At 42.8% G+C, this 22,862-nt stretch overlaps 1 protein-coding gene across 6 annotated transcripts in view; it reads left to right on the forward strand.

Annotated features, from left to right (window-relative positions):
- AATF (apoptosis antagonizing transcription factor) overlaps positions 1–22,862 on the forward strand; it is a 106,768-nt gene that overhangs the window by 68,810 nt on the left and 15,096 nt on the right. For 5 of the 6 annotated variants that reach the window (XR_016388976.1, XR_016388975.1, XR_002641832.3 and 2 more), the window contains one exon: positions 4,397–4,468. Coding sequence is in view for 3 of the 6 variants with exons in the window: in XM_022552703.2 (XP_022408411.2) it covers positions 4,397–4,468 (72 nt within the window). In the remaining 3 variants the exon portion in view is untranslated. Of the gene's footprint in view, positions 1–962; positions 1,060–4,396; positions 4,469–22,862 lie in introns of those variants that run through there. The other variant, XM_089901021.1, reaches the window with a different exon arrangement.

Here is a 22,862-nt window from a genome sequence, read left to right on the forward strand (position 1 = left end):
ACCTGTGGCTATTGAGTTGTTTCTCTGGCCAGGACCTTTGCAGACACCAAAATGGTACCTTGGCTACGTTAGAATTCTGCCATGATGGATTTAACAAGGGGCCCAGGCTAGATGAGAATAGCATAAATAACTTCCTTAAATTAGACCCCCAGAAGAGCTGGTGGGATGTGCCAACTCTCATCACTGGTACTAGATTCCACCAGTGAGCAAGCTTTGCTCTGTGTGATATGGTTGGAGAGAGAAGAAATGTCCTAGCAAAGATGAACATCACCTTGTGGAAACCTTAGTTTAAATGGTAGCAGGTCAGTGGCGTCATCCTGGTCAGACTGGGTGTGGCAATTTGCTAGTTGGATGCTGGAAAATAACTTATATAAAAAAGAAATGTTTTGGTTTTGGGAAGTAATTATAATTATTGATTATCAGTCTTTTACTCAGCATTATCTGTAAGTGGATTTGATCATGATTTAAGCAGAATTCATAATGTAAATGAATGAAGCTCTCGGGTCTTTAATAATGAGGTGTCATATTGTGTTTTGTGTTTGTCTATTCTTCTGCAACAAAATTATATTTATCTCTTCTTAGTATGGTTGGTAAAAGGTATTTTAATACTAAAACATGCATCCATCCTCAGTAGCACTGAGATTAGGTAAAATGCATTGTATTAAGTACACATTACTAAGTCTGATTACTTCTTAAAGCCTGTCTTTCATCATGCAGCTAATAGTTATTGAATATATTTTACTAAAGTGTAAAGGTATTCCACAGAGCAGTGCCATCCAATAAAAATGTCTTTACCTGCGTAATTTTAAATGTTCTAGTAGCCACAATTGAAAAGGGGAAAAAATGAAACAAGTGAACTTAATAATATATTTCACGTAACCCAATATATAAAAAATATTATTTCAACAATTTATTGTTTTAAAAATTATTAGTGATATATTTTACATTTTTTGCATCTCAAGTTTTCAAAATCTGCAGCACATCTCAGTTTGGCACATTTCAGGTGCTCAGTAGCCACGTGTGGCCAGTGACTCCTGGATTGGACAACACAACTATAAGGTATAGTTCATAGTCTTTGTCTAGACAGTAAATTAAACCTGTATTTGGACACAGCCAAGAATAGTTTTCATTTTTTCAGATGAACAGTGAAGTTTGGCGAAGCCTAAAGACATTAAAATATATTTATTAATTGTACTTACACTTTATACTTAAATAAAAAGGTTATGTAAATAATTATATTCTTGTACATTAACGTAACCTTTGGGAGGGCATTTAGCTTACTTTTTCAATTTTAAATATGAATACTTTTCGATTCACCAGCAAAGCAATTCCACATCTCAAAATTTATCCCATAGAAATGTGTGAACAAACATACAATAATTTATATATAAGAATCTTCGGGCTTCCCTGGTGGCACAGTGGTTGAGAGTCCGCCTGCCGAAGTAGGGGACACGGGTTCGTGCTCCGGTCCGGGAAGATCCCACATGCCGTGGAGCGGCTGGGCCCGTGAGCCATGGCCGCTGAGCCTGCTCATCCAGAGCCTGTGCTCCACAACGGGAGAGGCCACAACAGTGAGAGGCCTGCGTACCGCAAAAAAAAAAAAAAAGAATCTTCACTTTAGCTAAGTCAGAAAGAGAAAGACAAATACCATGTGATATCTCTTATATGTGGAATGTTAAATATGACACAAATGAACTACAAAACAGAAACAGATACACAGACATAGAGAACAGACTTGTGGTTGCCAAATGGGGGGCAGTGGGGGAGGGATGGACTGGGAGTTTGGGATTAGCAGTTGCAGACTAGTATATATAGAATGCATAAACAACAAGGTCCTGCTGTATAGCACAGGGAATTATATTCAATATCCTGCGACAAACCATAATGGAAAAGAATATGAATAGGAATGTGTGTGTGTGTGTGTGTGTGTGTGTGTGTGTAACTGAATCACTTTGCTATGCAGCAGAAATTAACACAATTTTGTAAATCAACTATGTGTCAATAAAATTAATTTCTAAAAAAGTTTTAAAAAGTCTTCACTTTCGCACTGTTTAATGTGGTTTTTAAAGGGAATAGGCTGTATAATGCCTATCAGTAGGAGGTTTAATAAATTATATTGACACGACAGAATATCCTATAACTGAAAAAGAATAGAATATGACAAAGTGGAAAAAAACATAATGCAGAATATTAAGTATCTTACAGTCTCATTTTTATGTGAAAATATATAAAGTTTATATTTGTCTTATATATGGAGAATGCCACAGACAAACTTAACAATGATTAACAGTGATTTAATTAACAGTGATTATTTCTGGGGGATAGGACTACAGGGAACTTGTCAGCTCTCTATACATTTCGGAATTTGAAATTATATATTATTTTTTATTATTAGGAGATAGCGGACATTAAAAAATGTATAGTGAACAGATATTTTGTTGCATCTTATAAAAAGTGAAGAATCGGAAGCAATATGAATGTTCAAGTATATGAAAATATAGTTATGGTACTTCCATTCCTGGAAATTTGTATATAGCTTTGAGATACAATGCTAAGTGAAAAAAAAGATAAGAAATTATGTGTGTGTATGGATTTCTATATAAAATGAACATAATTAACCAAAATATTAACAAACTAATAATAATAATAAATATTAATAACAGGTCTTCTCTAGGTGGAAGAACTATGTATGTTATTTTTTTATTTTTTTGCGGTATGCGGGCCTCTCCCTGCTGTGGCCTCTCCCGTTGTGGAGCACAGGCCCCGGACGCGCGGGCCCAGCGGCCATGGCTCACGGGCCCAGCCGCTCCGCGGCACGCGGGATCCTCCCGGACCGGGGCACAAACCTGTGTCCCCTGCATCGGCAGGCGGACTCCCAACCACTGTGCCACCAGGGAAGCCCCTATGTATGTATTTTTGTGTGTGCTCAGTTGGTTTGTTTTCTAAATTTTCTGTAATGAATTATGCTTTTTGTATTACTCTTATAATGGGAAAAATCTCATCACTATTATACTTTTAAATTCATTTGTTAAAAAAATGAATGCAATCTGGGAGGCTTGGCTATTGGTGGCGTACTAGAGAATGAAATTCTTTGATGTGCGTAAAAATGTTTTTAAAACTGTAAAACATTACACATGTGAAAATATTTATATCATATTTTTTTGTGGATAATGTTTTGCCCAAGAACAGGTTTTTCTGGTTAGAATTTTATTGGGCTGGGCTAAAAGTTCATTTGGTTTTCCATAACATGGAAAAACCCAGATGAACTTTTTGGCCAACCAATATACTATGCATATTGTCCTTCAGCTTCTCCTTTTATAATGATCAGAAAGGGATACCTTCTTTGAATTCTCTTTGGTGTAATTTCTTCTGTATAAGGTCAAATATTTGTTCAGCCCCCCCTTCACCAGAGGATCTCAAAGCACTTTGTACAAAAATACCCTTTTTTTCTATTGGTGGGAGATGGAGGTGACATAACTTAAATTTCTGTAACACCTTGACTGAAGATCTAAGGATCAGACTTCTTATGTACTCAGTTGCGCGTGTCATTTGAAGATGGGCGAGGGGCTTCCCCGGTGGCGCAGTGGTTAGGAATCCACCTGCCAATGCAGGGGACACGTGTTTGAGCCCTGCTCCGGGAAGATCCCACATGCCGCGGAGCAACTAAGCCCATGTGCCACGACTACTGAGCCCGTGTGCTGCAACTACTGAAGCCCGCGCGCCTAGAGCCCGTGCTTCGCAACAAGAGAAGCCACTGCAGTAAGAAGCCTGCGCACCGCAGCGAAGAGTAGCCCCCGCTCGCCGCAACTAGAGAAAGCCTGCGTGCAGCAACGAAGACCCAATGCAGCCCCCCCCCCAAAAAAAAAGGGCGAAATGAAAGACCTGGTGGAGCTAGTGAGTGAAGGTGATTCTAGAAGCCTTTTCTGACTCAGGGAGCTAGTGAGTGATGGTGGTGGTGAGGTGTTCCATTTGAATGTTATGCCACTACCTGTGCTACTGCCAGCAGGTAGCTTTAATGACACTGAAAAATGATTAAGATGTGTGTAGAGGAGGGAAGATGAGGTAGTCACCTCCTCATTGTCTTTGTCTGGAGTGATGTTTAAGGGCTAGTAGATTGCTCAAGGGCACAGGTGTATCTACTCTTTTTTTGGGCATTGGAGCTCTGTTGAGCTACTGTCATTCACAATGTGCTTTTATCACACTTTTCTCCTGTAGTCTTAAGGAAAAAGTATTTTTATGGTCGTGAGTGGTTCGTGCCTATGAATTGTTCCCTGTTGCACTCTGGAGCCAGATATACCTGTGATCAGTTCTGGAGTTTGTTACCTGGTAGGGTGTATTTCCTTTTCTAGGTTAATAGTTACTAATGTTGCTGCCTGTTTGTTTCCTACTTTATTAGGTTTCACGTCCTTAGCAGGCTTCTGAGCTTCATGGCACCTATTGACCATACCACAATGAATGATGATGCCAGGTGAGTAATAGATTAATTATATGTCTCAAATGGCTTCATGACAGCCCGATATTGACCTGTTCTACAGCCTGTCGCCCTCTCCATTTCTTCTTATCAGTGAACCATTTGTCACTGGCATCATAGCAAGGGTCCTCGTCACATCTCTTCACTCCCATCATTACTGTAAGACCAAAACAAAATTCCCGTAAATCTCAGTGTTGCCTCTGGTGGGTTTTTTGTTTGTTTTTGCTGTTTTGTTTTGTTTTTAACTTTAGCCACCTGCCTAGGACATTGGAGCTCTTCTCTAGACAGATGGGTTAGGACAGCACACACACTTGCTTCATGTGTTTGGGGGTTTTATGCATATGTTCTCCTTTTAAAAATGGGTCTAGAGATTGCTCTAGAGATGTACATTATGTTGTGTTTGTTCAGGCTGCTGTTGAGGTTTTTTTTATTTTGAGTACTTTTACAAAAGAAGTACGTGCTCATCTTACAAAGCTGAAACAAGATAGAAATGTGTACAGAACAAAATGTATATGTGTACTCAATTCGGAGATAACAACTTTTTAAAGAATCATTCCTTCTGTATTTATTAGTTGGCATGCTACTACATCATAATATTCTTATAATATTATTTATCCATATTCCTTCTCCTTGATTTATTTAGCATTTATTTATTCATTTATATCAGTATGGATTCATGCTCTACTATTTTATTCAATTAATTATGATCCGTTACTGTCATTATTTATTTTGATTTAAAATTGTCTCAGGTTAACAGAAGCCCCTTCAATCTGGCTTGCATCTTTTTGAGATGTCCCCAGTTATTCCTTGAGTGCTTCCTTACTTTCCATCACAGCAAGGTGTTCATCTTCTATTTTCTCTGTTCCAGCCCTGGAGTCAGTCTTTCTCCAAGGAGTCCTCACTCTTTTTAGTGAATTGTGGTTTTTAGAACCTAAGGTCTGGGTGCTGGGGTGCTCATTGTTCTGGGTGTCATCGTTCATAGGCTCTCTCAGCGTATAGAGGTAGGAAATGTGTGTATATACACATACCCATACATAGGAGACAACCACTTTTAGTATCTCAGAATATTTCATTTCAGTCTTTGAGTCCCCTTTTAGTATGTTCTTGTTTTTCTTTTTATATAATTAAAATTATATTCAACAATATAGAATTATATTCTGTATTGTGATTTTTTCTTTAAATATTTTGTATACTGTGACCATTTCATGTCATTAAAATTATTCAAAAATTTAAGCGACTGTGTAATATTTTTATAATATTACCTATTTAGCCATTCACTAATTGTTGGAAATTTAAATTGTGTTTAATTATCATTGTTGTAATGCTGTGGTAGACATTTTAAAACATAAGTCTTCACCAAGTGAAATTATTGGTCACAATGTAGGCACATGTGGGTTTTGCCAGCTTTATCCCTCAAGCTACATTCAACCTTTTTATTTGAGAGTATTTAGTTTGCTAATAAACCCCATGAGATTTCCACCCTTGCTTGAAAAGTAGTAGATGTGCAAGTTTAGTTGAACACAATGATTATCAATTTTTTGTTTGCATTTGTTCAGTGCTTTGAGTACAAACTAGCTTACAGGTGGCGCTGAGTCCATTTATAGGCACATCTTTGTGACTTCCTGCGCTCTCCTGTGCTTTGCAAATGAATGCCTTTGTCTGGCTGGGTTTTGTTTGTTTGTTTTTCCATTTATCTCTGGGTCTGACCTGTTTTTAAAAATAATAGAGTGAGGGACTTCCCTGGTGGTGCAGTGGTTAAGAATCCGCCTGCCAATGCAGGGGACACAGGTTTGAGCCCTGGTCCAGGAAGATCCTACATGCCACAGGGCAACTAAGCCCGTGCACCACAGCTACTGAGCCTGTGCTCTAGAGCCCAAGAGCCACAACTGCTGAGCCCCCGCTCCACAACTACTGAAGCCTGTGAGTCCTAGAGCCCATGCGCCGCAACTACTGAGCCCATGCGCCGCAACTACTGAGCCCACGCACCACAACTACTGAAGCCCATGCCCTCTAGGGCCCACGTGCTGCAACTGCTGAGCCCGCATACTGCAACTACTGAGGCCTGTGCGCCTAGAGCCCATGCTCCGCAACAAGAGAAGCCACTGACTACACCATTGTAAAGCAATTGTACCCCAATAAAGATGTTTAAAAAAAAAAAGAGAAGCCACCGAGAAACCACCACAATGAGAAGCCCGTGCAACGCAACGAAGAGTAGCCCCCACTTGCCGCAACTAGAGAAAGCCCGTGTGCAGCAACGAAGACCCAGCGCAGCCAATAAATAAGTAAATAAATAAATAAAGGCAAGAGAAAAAAATGAATTAAAAAAATAATAGAGTAAAATGAATGCTTCTTAGGTTCTCTGTCAGGATGACATGAAAAAATTACTTCAATAGAAAAGGAAAACTAGGCACTTAAAAACTAAAATCCATTAAGGTAACATTATTATCCCAGGCATAAAGTGAAATCTAGTTTAAGTATTGGTGGTATCTTTTGAATATAGTACTACTAGATCATTTAGAAATCGATTGTCATTCCTAGCTGGGATTTTTCTTGAATCACCTGATACCCCTGGACACTTTGTTTCCCAGAATCTTGTTTATTCACTCATAGTTTTTAAGGATCTGCTATATGCTAGACATAAAGTTTATTTGAAAACGACTTTATTATTTAGGATTATGTTGGGCTTGGTCTGCAAGAAACATAAAATATGACTACAGAGGTATAAGCAAATGGGAGTTTATTTTTCTGACAGAATAATCCTAGGGGTGGCAGGTAATTACTGGCAATGGTTTTTCCCTTCTCAGTAGTATTAAGGCCAACATACCTTGGTCTTCCCCCTGTGGTTGCAAGATGGTTGCTGCAGCTTTAGCCGTCAAGTATGCATTCCAGGCAGGAAGAAGAGGAAAGGAGTGGTGTCAGCCATACTGATTTTCTTTTATCAGAATGCCCTCCAAAAACAACTTCTCATATCTCATTGGCCATAACTCTGTTATGTTGCCACTTCAGGTAGAGCAGGCAAGGGAGGAGGGGTTGGGAATGTGTTTGCTGGGTAACAGTGTGGCATTTGGTGTTTGTGGGGGAAAAAGCTATCCCTTGTAGACGTTGCTAATTATCAGCATTGTTCTCCCGCTGGTTTAGCCACTTTGTAACAAGGAATTTAATAAAAGTGTTACAGCTGGAGAACTGAGCATTTGTTTTTACCAAGTACACTTCCTGTGCATTGTGTTTCTTAAGGACACAGAGGCAGACATCCACGTTGCTGCTCGTGCTCCAGAGTCTGAATAGGCCAGACTAACTATAGGCAGAGTAAGTGAGTATTAGCTCTTTCTGCTTCTGGTATCAAATATTCCAGGGTCCGTAGGTAGTGTTAGGTAGTATCTTTTTTTTTAAAACTGTATCTTAAGAAGGAGGCCGTCATAGCTTGGCCTGTTTTGTTTTTTGTTTAGGTAATTCCATAACTGGAAATAACCTAGCACTGTTCTATTTGGTTTCTCACTTTGTACACCACAAAATATTGAGGAATGGGAAACTTTCATTTCAGCATCAGTGCATACTATTGATACTTTTCTCCAAGTGAATAGTTCTGGTTTTGATAAGTTACAGATATATCATTCTTTTTTTTTTTTTTAAACAATGATATAGATTTATTGAAGGTAAACTTCTGGGAAAATTCAACCCATTTTTATAGTTGTATCTATGGTAGAGTAGAACAAAGTTACAGATATGTCATCCTTGGTGTGCGTATATGAATAGAGAGTTCTTTATGATTTTGAAGTAGAGAAAGGCTTTGTAAGCACGACACGAAGGCCAGAAGCCACGGGGAAAGTACTAGTAGCCATGACTACATAAGAGTCACAGTGAAAAAGATACCAAAAACAAAGTTATAAATAAATGACAAACTGGGAAGAAAAAGTTCAGTGTAACATTACTGTGTAAGAATGCTATGGAAAGAGTTTTTACAGATCTCTAAGAATATCCCAATAAAAATAATGGGTAAAAAGCATGTCAACAAGCAAACTTAAGAGATCATAAAAGAAAAATCGCAAATGGCCAAAAATATAAAGACTGTCAATCTCATTAATCAAATAAATGAATATTAAAATAATGAGATTTCATTTTTTTCTTATTAAATTGGAAAACATTAAAAGAGTGATAATCACTAATGTCGATGGTGTGAGGAAACAGACGCTTTCATTTACTGTTGTTAGGAATATAAATGGCAAAATCATTTTGGAGGGCTATTTGGCAATGTTTTTCAAAATTTTAAATGTAAATGTATCTGTTGACCCAGAGAAATCTCACTTCTAGGAGTTGACCTAAGGAGACCTAAGGAAATAGCAAGTTAGCAAATATTTTTGTATCAAGGATCTTTATTGCAACATTGTTTATAATGGGGAAAAATAAGAAACAATCCAAATGACCATCAATAGGGAACTAGTTAAAATAAATCACAGAAAATCATTCATTGAAGTTATAAGCAACTGTTAAAGGAGGAAGTGGAGCTGTACGTATTAGCATAATGTTTAATGTAATAAGTAGGCTACAGAATACTATATCATAATCCTACTTTTGAGTAAATAAACATGTACGATCGAAGAAAAAGTGGTGCCTTACAAAAAAATATATTATACTGTCATGGAAAGATCTCCAGGTTATTTTGTTAACTAGAAAAAGAAACATCCATTTATGTAATATCCATTTATGTTTTTAAAATAAATATTAAACAGCTGTGTATGTATACGTATGTATGGATGTGTTACACATCAGTAATATTTAAAATGTTTACAGGGAAGGAACTGGGAGGAGGAAGGGGCAAAGGGAGATTTCCACCTTTTTTTGTTTCTCATACTTCTGTTTTGCTCTAATTTCCTGCCATGAGGATGCATTCATATTAAGTGTCACTAAAAAAAATAAGAAGCTCTGAAACAGTGTACACCAAACTCTTCACATGTTTATTGCTGGGCAGGCTCAGTGGCCATGGCTCACGGGCCCAGCCGCTCCGCGGCATGTGGGATCTTCCCGGACGGGGCACGAACCCGTGTCCCCTGCATCAGCAGGCAGACTCTCAACCACTGCGCACCAGGGAAGCCCCTCCAGCCCTTTTGATTTCTTATTCTCAGAGGCCACTCTACCTGTGGTTCCTAACATACCCAGGTCTGGAGAGAGAAGCCCTTCTCTTTCTGTGTCTTGGGTCCAATTTGTTGTTCCACACATGTGCCTAAGTTGGATTAATACCCAGTATTAATAAAGAGAGGAGAAGGGGGGAATCCCAGTATGGTTACTCATCCTTGAATCCCCCATGTCCATTGTCCAGTTTTAGCTCAAATTTGGACTTGGTCAAATTGAATTGAGACTAGAACATAGCTCTCATTAAGGGAGAGAGAGCAGAGGTCTTTAACACAGGGTATTAAAATACCCTTAGTGGAGGAAGAAGTGCTATCTGTAAAAGGATCTTCAGAAAGGTAGTGGCATCTTCATATTTCTGCTGATACATATTCTTTTCTCATGCTAGGAAATTTTCTCTTCAAGCAATCTATGTTTTAAAAAGTCTTTTTAAATGCAGAGTAGCCCAGTTTGCTCCTGTATTACCAGATTTCCCTTTGGGGCATCTCTAGGTAAGCTTTGCATATGGATTTAAATGGCTTTACAGGCCCTCAGGTTTCCTTTGCTAGTGAAAGTCTCATGTGACCCCTGACACTTCTGCTGGTCTGGTATTAGGAGGTAGGCAGGTGGTTTCTATTGTAGGCCTGATGAACACTCCCAGTACTGGGAGGAGAGGCGTTGGTGGTATGGTGGTTAGCATAGCTGCCTTTCAGTACTGGGAGGAAAGAAAAGAAATTCAACTTTGCCCTTGTATCATGTGTTGCGTGCGAGAGAGGGGTTACCACGAGTCTAAAAAGGATTGCTGGCTTTGCTGGACCCTCAGGTACTCTTGGCACGGGGCAGCACATCTCCCAGAGCAGCTCCTGTTTGCCCTTCAGAGTCATCTGTGCGAAGAGGGCAGAAGCGTCATGTGATGCTGTAGAGGCAGAGTTATCAGTGGGCTGAGGAGGACAAAGGGCTTGATGTCTCATTGGCAGAGAATCCCTCTAAGCATATTGTCACCACTGAGAACAGGTCAGTGTGTTACTTGCATGATTTACAGGATTGCTGTTCACTTCTCTGACTATTGAAGTTATTCTAAGCTTATCAAGGACATTTTAGAAGCAGAGCTCACTTTACATGGTATGAAAGCCCTGGAGTGCTGTTAAGACTAAAGGGAGGGTGAAGTGAAAATTCAGGTGATCCTTTATTATGGTTCTAACAAAATGAATTTGTCGGTTGTGGAAATAATCATCTGGGGTTTTGCCTGTGTTTTTGAAAGACCCTCTGAGGCAGACTTTTAAAGAAGTTCGTTCTTTTTCGTTTGCTGGGTAGATGTAGGTCAGATAATAAAATGCTAGTGTGACAAGTAGGAGAAGTAAATTCTGAGTAAGACTCTGAGACAGGTCGAGATGTGTTCCTCAAAACTGGCCATGACCCCAGATTTGGGATGGGGAATGCTTACTCTGTCAGCGTGGGTTTTGTTGTCAGCACAAAACAGGTCTAAGTGGCAGCAGTCAGCCTGGTGCCTAAGAAAATTGGTGTTTGCCTTGCATTTACTGCTGCTTCAGAGGGCATTTATTAGATAAACCCAGTTCTGGTACTGTTCATTGAAAGGGTAGATTATTGTATTTTCCTAAGAAGCTTTTTTTCTTATTACAAAAATGATAGCAATATCAACATTTTGTAGGTACTCCATTCCTTTGCAAAGAACTTAAATTCTCAGTAGGAACAGCAAGAATTTTCATTTTAACCCCCACTCTCTGCCCCCAGATAAAAAACCACTTTCCCCTCTCCTTTTATAAAGCTACTGGCTTTAGAAAGAACAAGGAGAGAATCCTTTAATGATAACTGCTAAGCACCAAATACATTATTGTTTAACATCTGGAGTTTTAGAAATGTACAAATGTAATCCAGCCTTGTAAAGTGCTTTGTCAACATCACTGCCACGTTGTTCTTGAAGTGCCTCGGTATAATAGAATTCGTACAGGCAATTTATCTTCCGCGTGCCATTTTTGTGTGTGGGTCTGCACCCTAAGTATGGGCACATTCTACCACTCTCCTGATGGTGTTCTGTTCTCCCTAATTGGTAATCCAGAGGTTACTTAGACCATTTTTGATTCCCCGTTACCTACTTTACCCCCCCCCCCCCACACACCCTTTTTTATTAGCCATAATGCACTGAATCGTGGTGAAATATTCTGAGGAAGTTTGCTCAGCATTTGAGAGCACATCAGCTAATAACCCCAGAAATACCCTCCATAGAGCATTTTTCGTTGGTTAAAAACTTGAGAGCAAGAATGGTTAAGATATAGATGTTTTCTCTGAGGCTTCTTATCTCCTAAAAAGACACAGGTTGTTCTGACAGGTGAAACAAGCCCGAGCAAATATGCAACATTGATCTAATCAGCAGGAACGAGCTGGAAACTTGCACTGGTGCTGTCTTTCCCCAGCGTCATTAAAGGCTCCCATTACTCTTTTATTAGAGGTTCCCTCTCTTCCTTATCAGATTACAGAATGAACATAACTCATGGCAGTGATTTGATCTCTTGTTAAAGAGGATTACAGCTTTGCATTAACTCTGATTGACACAGTTTATAATTTGCTTGTTGATGCTCGGGAGGGCGGCATCACACGTTTGACCCCCCAGCAGTGCTGAAGGGAAAGGACCCCATATATCATCATTTAAAGATGGCGTCCAGCACGGAGCGAGGGGGCCTGGGGCCTTCCTCCTCCAGAAACGTCAGAAAGGACAAAGAGAACGTTCTCAAGTTCAAACCTGACACTTGGGCCAGAGTTTTAAAATTTGATTGCAAAGAAAGCACTGCTCTCGTTTCTTCCATATTTCCTGGTTCGCTGGTTTGCAGTCCTCACAGTTCTGAAGAACTTGCATTCTCAAATTCAAGCCTTGGTTCCAAGCAGGTTGTAGAGAGAGAAAAGCACATTTTCTAGAAAGAGATTGTAGATGCTGAACAGATAAATCTTTCCTCAGAATAGGGTTTCTTAACTATAGTGCTCATTTCTGCAGGCAAATTCCCATCATTTCTTCAAAAGATTGTGAATCTTATTCTTCTCCCAGAGGGATATTTCACATTCATTAAAGTGAGTGTAAATGTTTCTCTTAAGGAATTATTATTTTTAAGTTTTTGTATTCTATTATTATTGTCTTTTAAAATGTAATATCTTATACTGTATTAGTCACAGTGAAGTGACTTGCAAGGAGGTAGGCAGCAGCTAATGTTTTTCACCTGAATTTAGATTAGTTGTCCATTCATATTATGAATACATTTCCCACAGTGCTCACTGAGCCACCTGAGCAGCTTGGGTTGCTAAGATGTGCAGATCATCTCAGTTTTTGTGTTCATCCTTTGCTCTGATTTATCCACCCTAAGTCTGCCACCCTATTTCTGACTGGCAGTGAAATGGCATGGAATGATAGCTTCATATTCCACTTATTATTATTATTATTTTATTTTTTATTTATTTATTTTTGCGGTATGTGGGCCTCTCACTATTGTGGCCTCTCCCGCTGCGGAGCACAGGCTCCAGACGCGCAGGCTCAGCGGCCATGGCTCACGGGCCCAGCCGCTCCGCAGCATGTGGGATCTTCCCGGACCGGGGCATGAACCCGTGTCCCCTGCATCGGCAGTTGGACTCTCAACCACTGCACCACCAGGGAAGCCCTATTATTATTTTTTTGGATCTCAGTTCCTTGACCAGGGATTGAACTCGGGCCACAGCAGTGAAAGCCCGGAATCCTGACTACTAGGCCACCAGGGAACTCCCTCAGATTCCACTTACTGAACATTTACTGTACATCAGACACTGTTCTAAACTCTTCATATGTATTTTCATTCAGTCCTTATGAGAAACCACTAAAGTGGTTGACATTATCTGTGTTCTATGATAAGAATACTGAGGCAGAGAGCAATTGAGTAATTTGCCCAAGACAAACAGCAAGTTTGTAGGGGAGCTGGTTTATGCATCTGGGAGTGTGGCTTCTGACCCCTGCCTCGGTTTTCAAGAAATCAGCAAGCTTATTTATTTTATTTATTTTTGGCTGTGTTGAGTCTTCGTTGCTGCGCGCGGGCTTTCTCTAGTTGTGCTGAGCAGGAGCTACTCTTTGTTGCGGTGTGCGGGCTTCTCATTGTGGTGGCTTCTCTTGTTGCAGAGCACGGGCTCTAGGCATGCAGGCTTCAGTAGTTGTGGCTCGCGGGCTCAGTAGTTGTGGCTCGTGGGCTCTAGAGCGCAGGCTTAGTAGTTGTGGAGCATGGGACTAGTGTGAATCACTGAATTTCCAGGCCTGCTCTTATGGTTACACCATTCTTTGATTCCAAAAACCCTAAACCTCATAATTAGCTTTGAAACCTGGTCCAGTGTATTCAGTCCATTTGCTCTTGACAGTTCTCTTTCTTCCGGATTCAGGTGCCTGTCACCTTCTTTCCTTAGAGACTACATTTTTCCCGTATAATAAAAACAAAAGGGACTTCCCTGGCAGTCCAGGGGTTAAGACTTCACCTTCCAGTGCAGGGGATGCGGGTTCGATCCTTGGTCGGGGAGCTAAGATCCCACATTACCTCAAGGCCAAAAAACCAAAGCATAAATCAGAAGCAATATTGTAACAAATTCGATAAAGACTTTAAAATGGTCCACATCAAAAAAAAGAAAAAAAAAAATCTTGGGCTTCCCTGGTGGTGCAGTGGTTAAGAATCCACCTGCCAATGCAGGGGACACAGGTTCGAGCCCTGGTCCGGGAAGATCCCACATGCTGCAGAGCAACTAAGCCCGTGCGCACAACTACTGAGCCTGCGCTCTAGAGCCCACAAGCCACAACTACTGAGCCCATGCTCCTAGAGCCCGTACTCAGCAACAACAGAAGCCACCGCGATGAGAAGCCTACACATCACAACGAAGAGTAGCCCGTGCTCTCCGCGACTAGAGAAAGCCCGCGTGCAGCAACAAAGACCCAATGCAGCGAAAAATGAATAAATAAATAAATTTATTTAAAAAAAATCTTAAAAACAAAAACAACATTCTTATGGAAGAAAATTTGGAAAATATTGAAAGCACAAAGGAAATTCATGTTATCTGCTACTGGGAATTGAATATTATTACTACTACTAATATATTTTCTTACAGAACTTTTTGTGTGTATATTTTTTAAAGATATATTCATATATGTTTGAATCCCTTTTTCTAGTTAACTTTATATTATAAGCATTTTAATACCATTAAATATTTTAAAGACATCTTAATGACTTTATAATATTCAATTATGGAATATTCTTGGACGTTTAGGTTATTTCTGATTGTTTTTATTTCTCTTTAAGGAATGCTGCAGTGAACATATTTGTATAGAAATCCATGTTTTAGGTTTTGCTTGTATCTTTAGAATAGGTTCTAAGGAGCAGAAGGGTAATCCTGGGTCAAAGGCAAAAACTTAAAAAAAAATTTTTTTTTATTGCAGTATAGTTGTTTTACAATGTCGTGTTAGTTTCTGGTGTATAGCAAAGTGATTCAGTTATATATGTATTTTCAGTGGTTCGTGATAGGTTGTACTGATTTACATCCCCCCTCCCCCCACCTGAGGCTCATGTCATTTACCTTTGCTGATATGGAGAGTTCAATAACAGTGACACTTTACTGAGGCCCTACAGTGTGCTAGGCACTGGGCTAAGTATCTAATGTTTATTTTCGCATTTAATCATAGCCTTGAAGAGTCTGTATGTTTATTAATCATTTGTATTGCTGTTTTTATCCTTTGTCCCATTTTTTCTTTGAGTTTAATTTTTCTTTGCAGTTTGTGTGAATTCTACATATTATGATTATATACCATATTTCCTATTTTTTGTAGCTCTCCCCGTTTGCTCACCTGTTGGTATTAACGATCTTTAGTGGTCATATGTAAGTTTTACTTTTTATGTGATCTAATATATAACACCTGTTTCTTAGGAGTGTTTTTCATTGCTTTTATGCTTAGGCACTCCCTCCTGGATCCCAGGATGAACTGTTCGCTGATATTTTCTCCTGCTTTTTTCTGATTTCTTACTTTTGGTCTGCTTGGCGCTTTATTTTCTTATATCATTCAGTGGTCTCTACTCTCCAGTCCTACGGCTTCTTTGTGAGCCCAGATTTTTTTTCTTCCCACATAGACTGTTAACACCAACAGCCTCTTGACCACCCCCCCCCATCTGATTTAATTAGTTCTGTGCATCATTGCCAGATTGCACCTTCCTAAAATACCACTTAGGAAATGCTATTCCTTGTCGCCTACAGCGTAAAAGCCATACTCGAACCTGCCACTCAAGGCCTGCAGTGATTTGTCACCCTGCTACCTTTCTCTCCTCATCACCTGGTTTGGTGTGCACTTTCTTTGTGCTGTCCTGCCGGCCCCTGAGGTCCCAGGACACACTCCCTCCTCCTCCCGCTTGTGTCTCTTAATTCTGCTCATGGGAACTGGAGCATCTCCTCACCCCTGCCCTGTCTGCATCCTTTCCTGTTGCAGGGTTTGTAGTCCTTGGTACACATCAGCCTTTTCAGAGAGCCTTTAATGGTTCCCTACCCCCGACTGAGGTGTGGTTCTTCTGTCCTTGAACCCCCCCCCCCCTTTTTTTTTTTTTTTTGCGGTACACGGGCCTCTCACTGTTGTGGCCTCTCCCGTTGCGGAGCACAGGCTCCAGACGCGCAGGCTCAGCGGCCATGGCTCACGGGCCCAGCTGCTCCGCGGCATGTGGGATCTTCCCGGACCGGGGCACGAACCTGTGTCCCCTGCATCGGCAGGCGGACTCTCAACCACTGCGCCACCAGGGAAGCCCTGTTTTATTTGTTACTCTCTAACAGTACTTATTACGGTTCACAAAAACACTTATTCGGTTTTTTTTCTTGCTAAGAATGCTTCATTTATAAGTCAAAGTACAATAGTATGCGTATGTTTACTATAATCCTGTGTTTGGTATTATCGAGTTAGATGACTTGGAGAGATTTTAGTACAAATGTATGGTATTATACTCATACATTTGCAATAATATATTTTGATTCCAATTGAATCCTGCCTTACTTACTGTGTAGCATTTTTGTAGCAGAAGTTTTATTTTCAGAACAATTTAAGTCTTTTCCCAGTTGATGTGAGCCTTCTCTGGGCTAGAGAACTGACTTGGGATCCTTGAGCACCTGTTCTGCCCCAGCTCACAGACAATGTGACCTTGAAGAAATCTTGTCTCTGGGCCTTAGTTTCCTTCTTTATAAAGTGAAAATAGTCCTTTTTGCTCATTAAATTCTTGAGAATGAAATGTTCTTTGTAATTTTTTTGTTTCTGAGAAGGACTGTTTTAATGATATCTGTACAGATAAGTAAATAAAATTTACATTTTCCCATGTGTACATATTATGTCATTGTCCCTTTGCCTGCAACGCAGACATACCCATTTCTGTGCAAACCTGAGAAGAGTTGGCTGTGGGTCTCCTGTCTGAAGTGCCTTTAATAAAGGCCTTCAGCTTATGAGTCTGTTGCTTGTAAGCAATTTGCTGGTAAGATTATTTTTGCAAACAATCCCTATAAGATGAATGAACAAAGGCTTCTTGCCTCTTTGACTAAAATCTCTCCAAGTCATCTAACTCTAATATACAGATCTTCATCGATTTACAGTGGGGTTACATCTCGATAAACCCATTGCAGGTTGAAAATAACGTAAGTCGAAAATGCATTAAATACACCTAAGCTACTGACATCACGCCTGACCCTCGCCCACCGTAACCGTGCTCAGAACACTCACATTAGCCTACAGTTGGGCAGAATCATCCAACACAAAGCCTATTTCATAACAAAGTGTTGAGTGTCTCATGTCATTGATCGAGTACTCAGAGTGAACAACGGGAGGGCTGTCTGGGCACTGAGTGGTTGTCAGTGTGTCGGTTGTCCACCCCTGTGATCGTGTGGCTGACCGGGGGCTGCCCTGCCCAGCATCACAAGAGGGGATCTGCCGCACATCCCCGGCCTGGGAAGAGAGAGGTCACAGTTCAAAACTGGAAGTACAGTTTCTAATAAGTGCACATTGCTTTTGCACCATCGTAAAGTGGAAACATCTTGAGTCGAGCCGTTTTAAGTCGGGGACTGTCCGCACTTTGCTCTGTTCCCACGGCACTCTGTACACGGCAGTTCACCGGCAGTGCAGACCTTAATCAATTACTCTGCGGGCTCTGTCTCCACGCGAGGATGTCGCACCGCCTGAGAGCCGGCGCCATAGTTTGTTCTTCACTCCTGGCCACATTGGAAAAGCCCTAGAAATAAGGAGAGTCCAGCTCCGGGACTTGTCATGCCCAATCCGTTACTTAGAGAGTTTTGGAGGTCTTTTAACTTAGGATGAACCCTGGGAAAAGGTCTTTCAAGAACACTCTTGTATTGCAGTTGCTCCCAAGAGTGTACACCACAAACTTGTATCATACTGTCGGTTTTCTCCTGCCCATCTTGGCTGTGATAACCATACCAGGTTTGGTTTCTGGTGGCCCTTCTACAAATTTTTAGTTACTGTGGAAACATGGAGTGTTCAGACAGGGCTCTGTGATGACCAGTTCTCATTGTAGGACAGCATTTTTGGAATGCTCTCAGGATTTGTTTGGTTTAAGAAGAAGACATTTCTGGAATGGCTCCTGTATGTGCATTAACAAGGCATAATAGTCCTTGGTTTCCTTTTGTAATTTTTAGTGTTGGTATTAAGTGTCCCAGCAAAAAAGGATGTTTAGATAAAGGGCATTGCCTGAGTGTACTTTGAGTTCCAGGTGCTAGGAAGCGGGGCTTTTGTAATGGGAAGCTGTTAGTAACTACCCTGGAAACGAGGTCTTGAATGAGCCAACCACACCTTGTGTTTTATCCATTGTCTTCCTCTGGGGAGCAGAACACTTTGTAAACATTAACTCTTTTACCCTCTGGGCACCTCCACTAAAAGGTAAATAAGACTGAAGGCTCTTTCTTCTCCAATATAGATGAGGAAACGTCAGCCCAGAGAGGGAAATTACTGGATCCGCGGAAGGGGAGGCGTTCTGGCCTGGGGTGTTGGGAGTCCGCACCGTGGACCAGGCAGCCTAGTGGCCGCTGGCACCCAGGAGCCACCCCTTTCTGCTTCCCGGAGGTGGGTGGGGGTTGGGCCTTCTGTGGCGCGTGTAATGTGAAAGGCTGCAGAGAGGAGCAGCTGCTCTTCAACGCTCCGTGCTCCTCTAAAAGGAGGGACAAATCAATACACATTTTCTCCTGCCGGCGCTGGCGGCGCTCAGCCTCCTCGTCCTCGCCCAGCTCTCCATCCTGCAGGGGAGGCACAGCCGGGCAGCAAAACAGAGTCACCAGCTTCCAGGGGCAGAAACGCAAACCACTCGTTTTGCACAGAGCAGCCAGGCTTTTAAAAACCAGTCCCATAACTGGCCGAGGTCATCAGATTGCTGACTTAAGCAACTCTGGTGAACCGAGGTGCGTGGGTGGGGGGTGGCCCTGTTGCAGACACCCGGAAGCTGAGGGCTCCTGGGCACTCCTCCTGGGGACAGGTGCCCTGGCAGGTGTCTGGGAGAAACCTTTTTTCCAAATTTCTCTCCTCTGATTTACGGTGGAGAGGAGGAAGTTCTTTGAAGGAAACCATTAAAAACCAAGAAAGAGTGACAGATGGAGGGCATCAGTTTGCATTCTATCCATTAATGTAAGTGAACTGTCCAAACAAGATCCCTATGTCAGGGAGGATTTTATTTTTTAATCAGAAAATGTGATGTTGGTACCTGTAACTTTGTAGCTTCCTGCCATTAAACAGTTAAGTGTTGGACATGAAAAACAGAGAATCTGCTGCCATGATTAACAAAGGTAGTTTAGGTGGCAGAATCGCCCTGCAGGGCCTGGTGCCGTCAGTGGCCAGTTTATTGGAGTCGGACGCAGTGCCAAGGTGGGGACGTGGGCACTCCGGCTGTAGGTGGCTTTTGCACCCAGGAGACGGGCAGGGCTGAGAGCCTTGGATGAGTTGGCCAGGGGAGGGGTCGAGAGAGAAGGGAGGAGGGCCTAGAACAGAACCCAGGACAAGGGCTATGGGAGGAAGATAAAAAAGACCAAGAGGGCAGAACAGAAACAGAACGGGGGTGGTCGCACCCTGGGGGGAGCGTGTGGATGGTGGCCTTTGTGTCCTGCAGGCTGAGCCCAGCCCGGGGCGCGGCCGCCCAGAGGTACTGCCGGTGTTTGTGTGCTTGGTAGTTGCTGCTTTTATGTTCGGATTAGGACTGGGTATTTTTGGTAAAGTTAGTCCTCCAGTATATCACCAGAAGTAATGGAATGCCTTGCTGAAACTCTGTGGGTTGAGGACAGATATCCTTGTTGATTTCTGTGTGTTTTGACCCCCTCGGAGTAGCCTTAAACTGGAGCTGAGAGAAGCGTCATACGCCCGCTCCTGCCCGGCCCTGGGTCGTTGGGCAGAGGTCCTGATAGGGATACAAATGTAACTCAGTGTCAGCCTCCCTCTCCCTGGGGTTGAAGGAAGTGATTCACGTCTAAGCAGCGAAGCATCCCCTGGCTTTTAACAGGAGCTGTTAGAGGGGCTGCTGTTTGGACAAGGGGCTTCATCTTCCTGAAGCCAGCAGTCACAAAACCACAAACACAACACCGGCCAACTCTATTGCCAGCATCGCGGGGGCTTGGCGTTAATATTAAACATCGCCAGCAAGGCAGAGAGCTCCACAGCCCAGCCACAGAATAAAAATAAATAAAAGTAAAGAGAAGACCCCGCTAAAAGCGGTGAGATGATTTGTCGTCTTTCCTTTGTGAGGCCATTTGTCTTCTCTCGCGTCAAATCTGTTATAAAACAGTCAAACTGTGAAAGTGGAAATCATCCCAGGAATATGGAATATTAATGCACAGGAGAGGAGGCGACATCCCTTTTGTCAGCAGTCCCTCCCACCCCCCTCCACTTTTTTGCAAGTCCCACCAAGGTAAATTATTTTTCTTTAAAAGAATTTGAAAGACTTGAAACTAGTGGTAGGGATGATGGAAGTTTCAAGTGTTTTTCTTCCTTGTGTAAGTGGAGTGAATTTGTTAACTGGCTTGGGAGCAAGGAGGGAGCGCAAGTGGGGAGCAAACCTTTACAGATTCACCCCTCGCTCCCTCTCACCTCTCCTTCCTCCTCCCAGCCATTCAGTTCCTTTGTTTGGGGCCTGAACCTGCATCTTTGAACATTTATAAATCTTGAGTCGGTCTGATCTTTAGGAGACGGGCCAGAGGCCGTGTCATCATGTGTAATTTAAAGCTGTAGGGCTAAAAGCATTTGCAGAGGTTTGAAGGACCTGGTTCTGACCTGACCAAAGGAGCGAAATGGAACAGACCTTCCCGAGTCTCCTTCAAGCACTGGGGAGGATAGCGAGGAGAGCAGACACTCTAGGTAATTTATGGACACAGTTTGCTGGGAGCCTTGCTAGTTGCCTGGTCCACTGAGAAAGGCATCGTGTGCTGCCACCTTGTGGCAGATTTGGGCAGCTGCGGTGGGCTGCCTTGGAGCTTGTGAAGAGTTGAGCCTGGTTCTGATGGGAGATTTGCCTTGCGTCCAGATTTAGGTAATTAGTGATAGGTGAGGGCATTCTCTGAGTCACTGTTACTTTGCTAACTTGATCCAGTTAAGAAATAAGACCTCAGTAAGAGAAGGTTGCTTTCTTCTCTTTTCACGTTTCTTGGTTGTGTATGTGTGTGTGATTTTTTGGTATGCATTTGTGCCGGCGTTTCGGGAGAGAAGCCCGAGACCCACTTATTGTTAAGTGCTGGCCTTTCGGCTGCATTCAAGAATTCAGAGTCTTCTACTCATAGTTTTTTTTTTACGTCATCCTACGTGATGCTCCCTCCTTACAGGACGTACTTCTGTCCCTTCGCCTGCATTGTCTTCCTCACAACGCAGGCTTCCTGAGAGATGAAGGCCCGGAGTGGGGGGCCCTGCCTCTGATCCCGCTGCTGTGATGTGCATGCGGCCGCCAGGAGCGCAGGGCAGCCTCCTGCCACCTGGACCAATGTAGTTCCCCTCTTAGGTCATAGAAACAGTTCTCAGGCATCTTCCTCTCGCCTGTAAAGTCTCTGATACAGAGTAGAATGGATTAGGGTCAGAGGAAGCAGAAGGAATGAAAGATTAAGGGAGGTGCGGTCTCATCTCTAGTATTTGGGGAGCAGACCTCAAAGCAGCCAGAAGGTTAGGTTGGGAGGACCCCTTGGTTTGGTGCCAAGTGATGACTGGCAAGATATCTTTTTCAGTTGGCACTTGGGATGCCCTGGGCACGTTGGCAGGCAGAACAGAGAGACTGGAAGCTCTGTGAGGGCAGGAAAGGACGGGCTGAGAACAGAGGAGGTGGTAGAGCTCGCCCCGCGCACCTGGGCCGCCTGGACTGTCCAGACACGTGGGTGTGGGCTCGGAGAGCGAGGGCCTCCCCGTCAGCTCTTCGGCAACCTGGAGGACTCCGAGGGGTTCCGCCAGGTCAGCAGGAGAACTCCAGCTCTGTCATAGCGGGAATGGAGGGAACTGTTTCTTTTCACCCAGAAGAGACCAGATTTAGTCAGGGGAAGGCAGCAGTGCTTGAAATGCTGCCACGGGGAGGATCAAGGAGCTGTCCGTCCTGACTCTGGAGGACTGGGCTGTGGGAGGGGTACCAGAGCAGCGGAGGGGTGCCCGGCGAGAGGGAGGACACTGCCACCTCTCCGAGCGGAGGGGGCTGTCCAGACAGAGTTAACTGATACATTCACCTTCCCCACGCAGGTTCTGCTGTGTCATTCTTGTCTCTGTAATCCTACGAAAACCTACCACAGCAAATAGGCATTCCTGTGTATTTTATGAATTTATTATACCTTTGTGTTATACTTTGAGGCCAGGGACCATCCTCACCTAATACACATATATAAGCTTTTACAGCACTAATAAGTAAAATGTTTTCCAAACACAAACGTGAAAAAAAGCATGCGTCGTAACATTGCCAATGATTTTTAAAAGTACATCTGCAGGGCTTCCCTGGTGGCGCAGTGGTTGAGAGTCCGCCTGCTGATGCAGGGGACACGGGTTCGTGCCCCGGTCCAGGAAGATCCCACATGCTGCGGAGCGGCTGGGCCCGTGAGCCATGGCCACTGAGCCTGCGCGTCCGGAGCCTGTGCTGCACAATGGGAGAGGCCACAACAGTGAGAGGCCCGCGTACCGCAAAAAAAACAAAAGTACATCATCTGCAGTCAGCAACCACAGTGGTCAGTGTGAGTTTCTGTTCTTGCTGTGTCTGTACTGACTCCCAGGTATTCGGGTTTCGTCAAGGTTCTGCTGGACACGAGTGCT

The sequence above is a fragment of the Delphinapterus leucas genome, chromosome 19, assembly GCF_059928025.1.
Source record: "Delphinapterus leucas isolate spDelLeu-1000000601 "Yukka" chromosome 19, BTC_Dleu_Yukka2, whole genome shotgun sequence".
Taxonomy (NCBI): domain Eukaryota; kingdom Metazoa; phylum Chordata; class Mammalia; order Artiodactyla; family Monodontidae; genus Delphinapterus; species Delphinapterus leucas.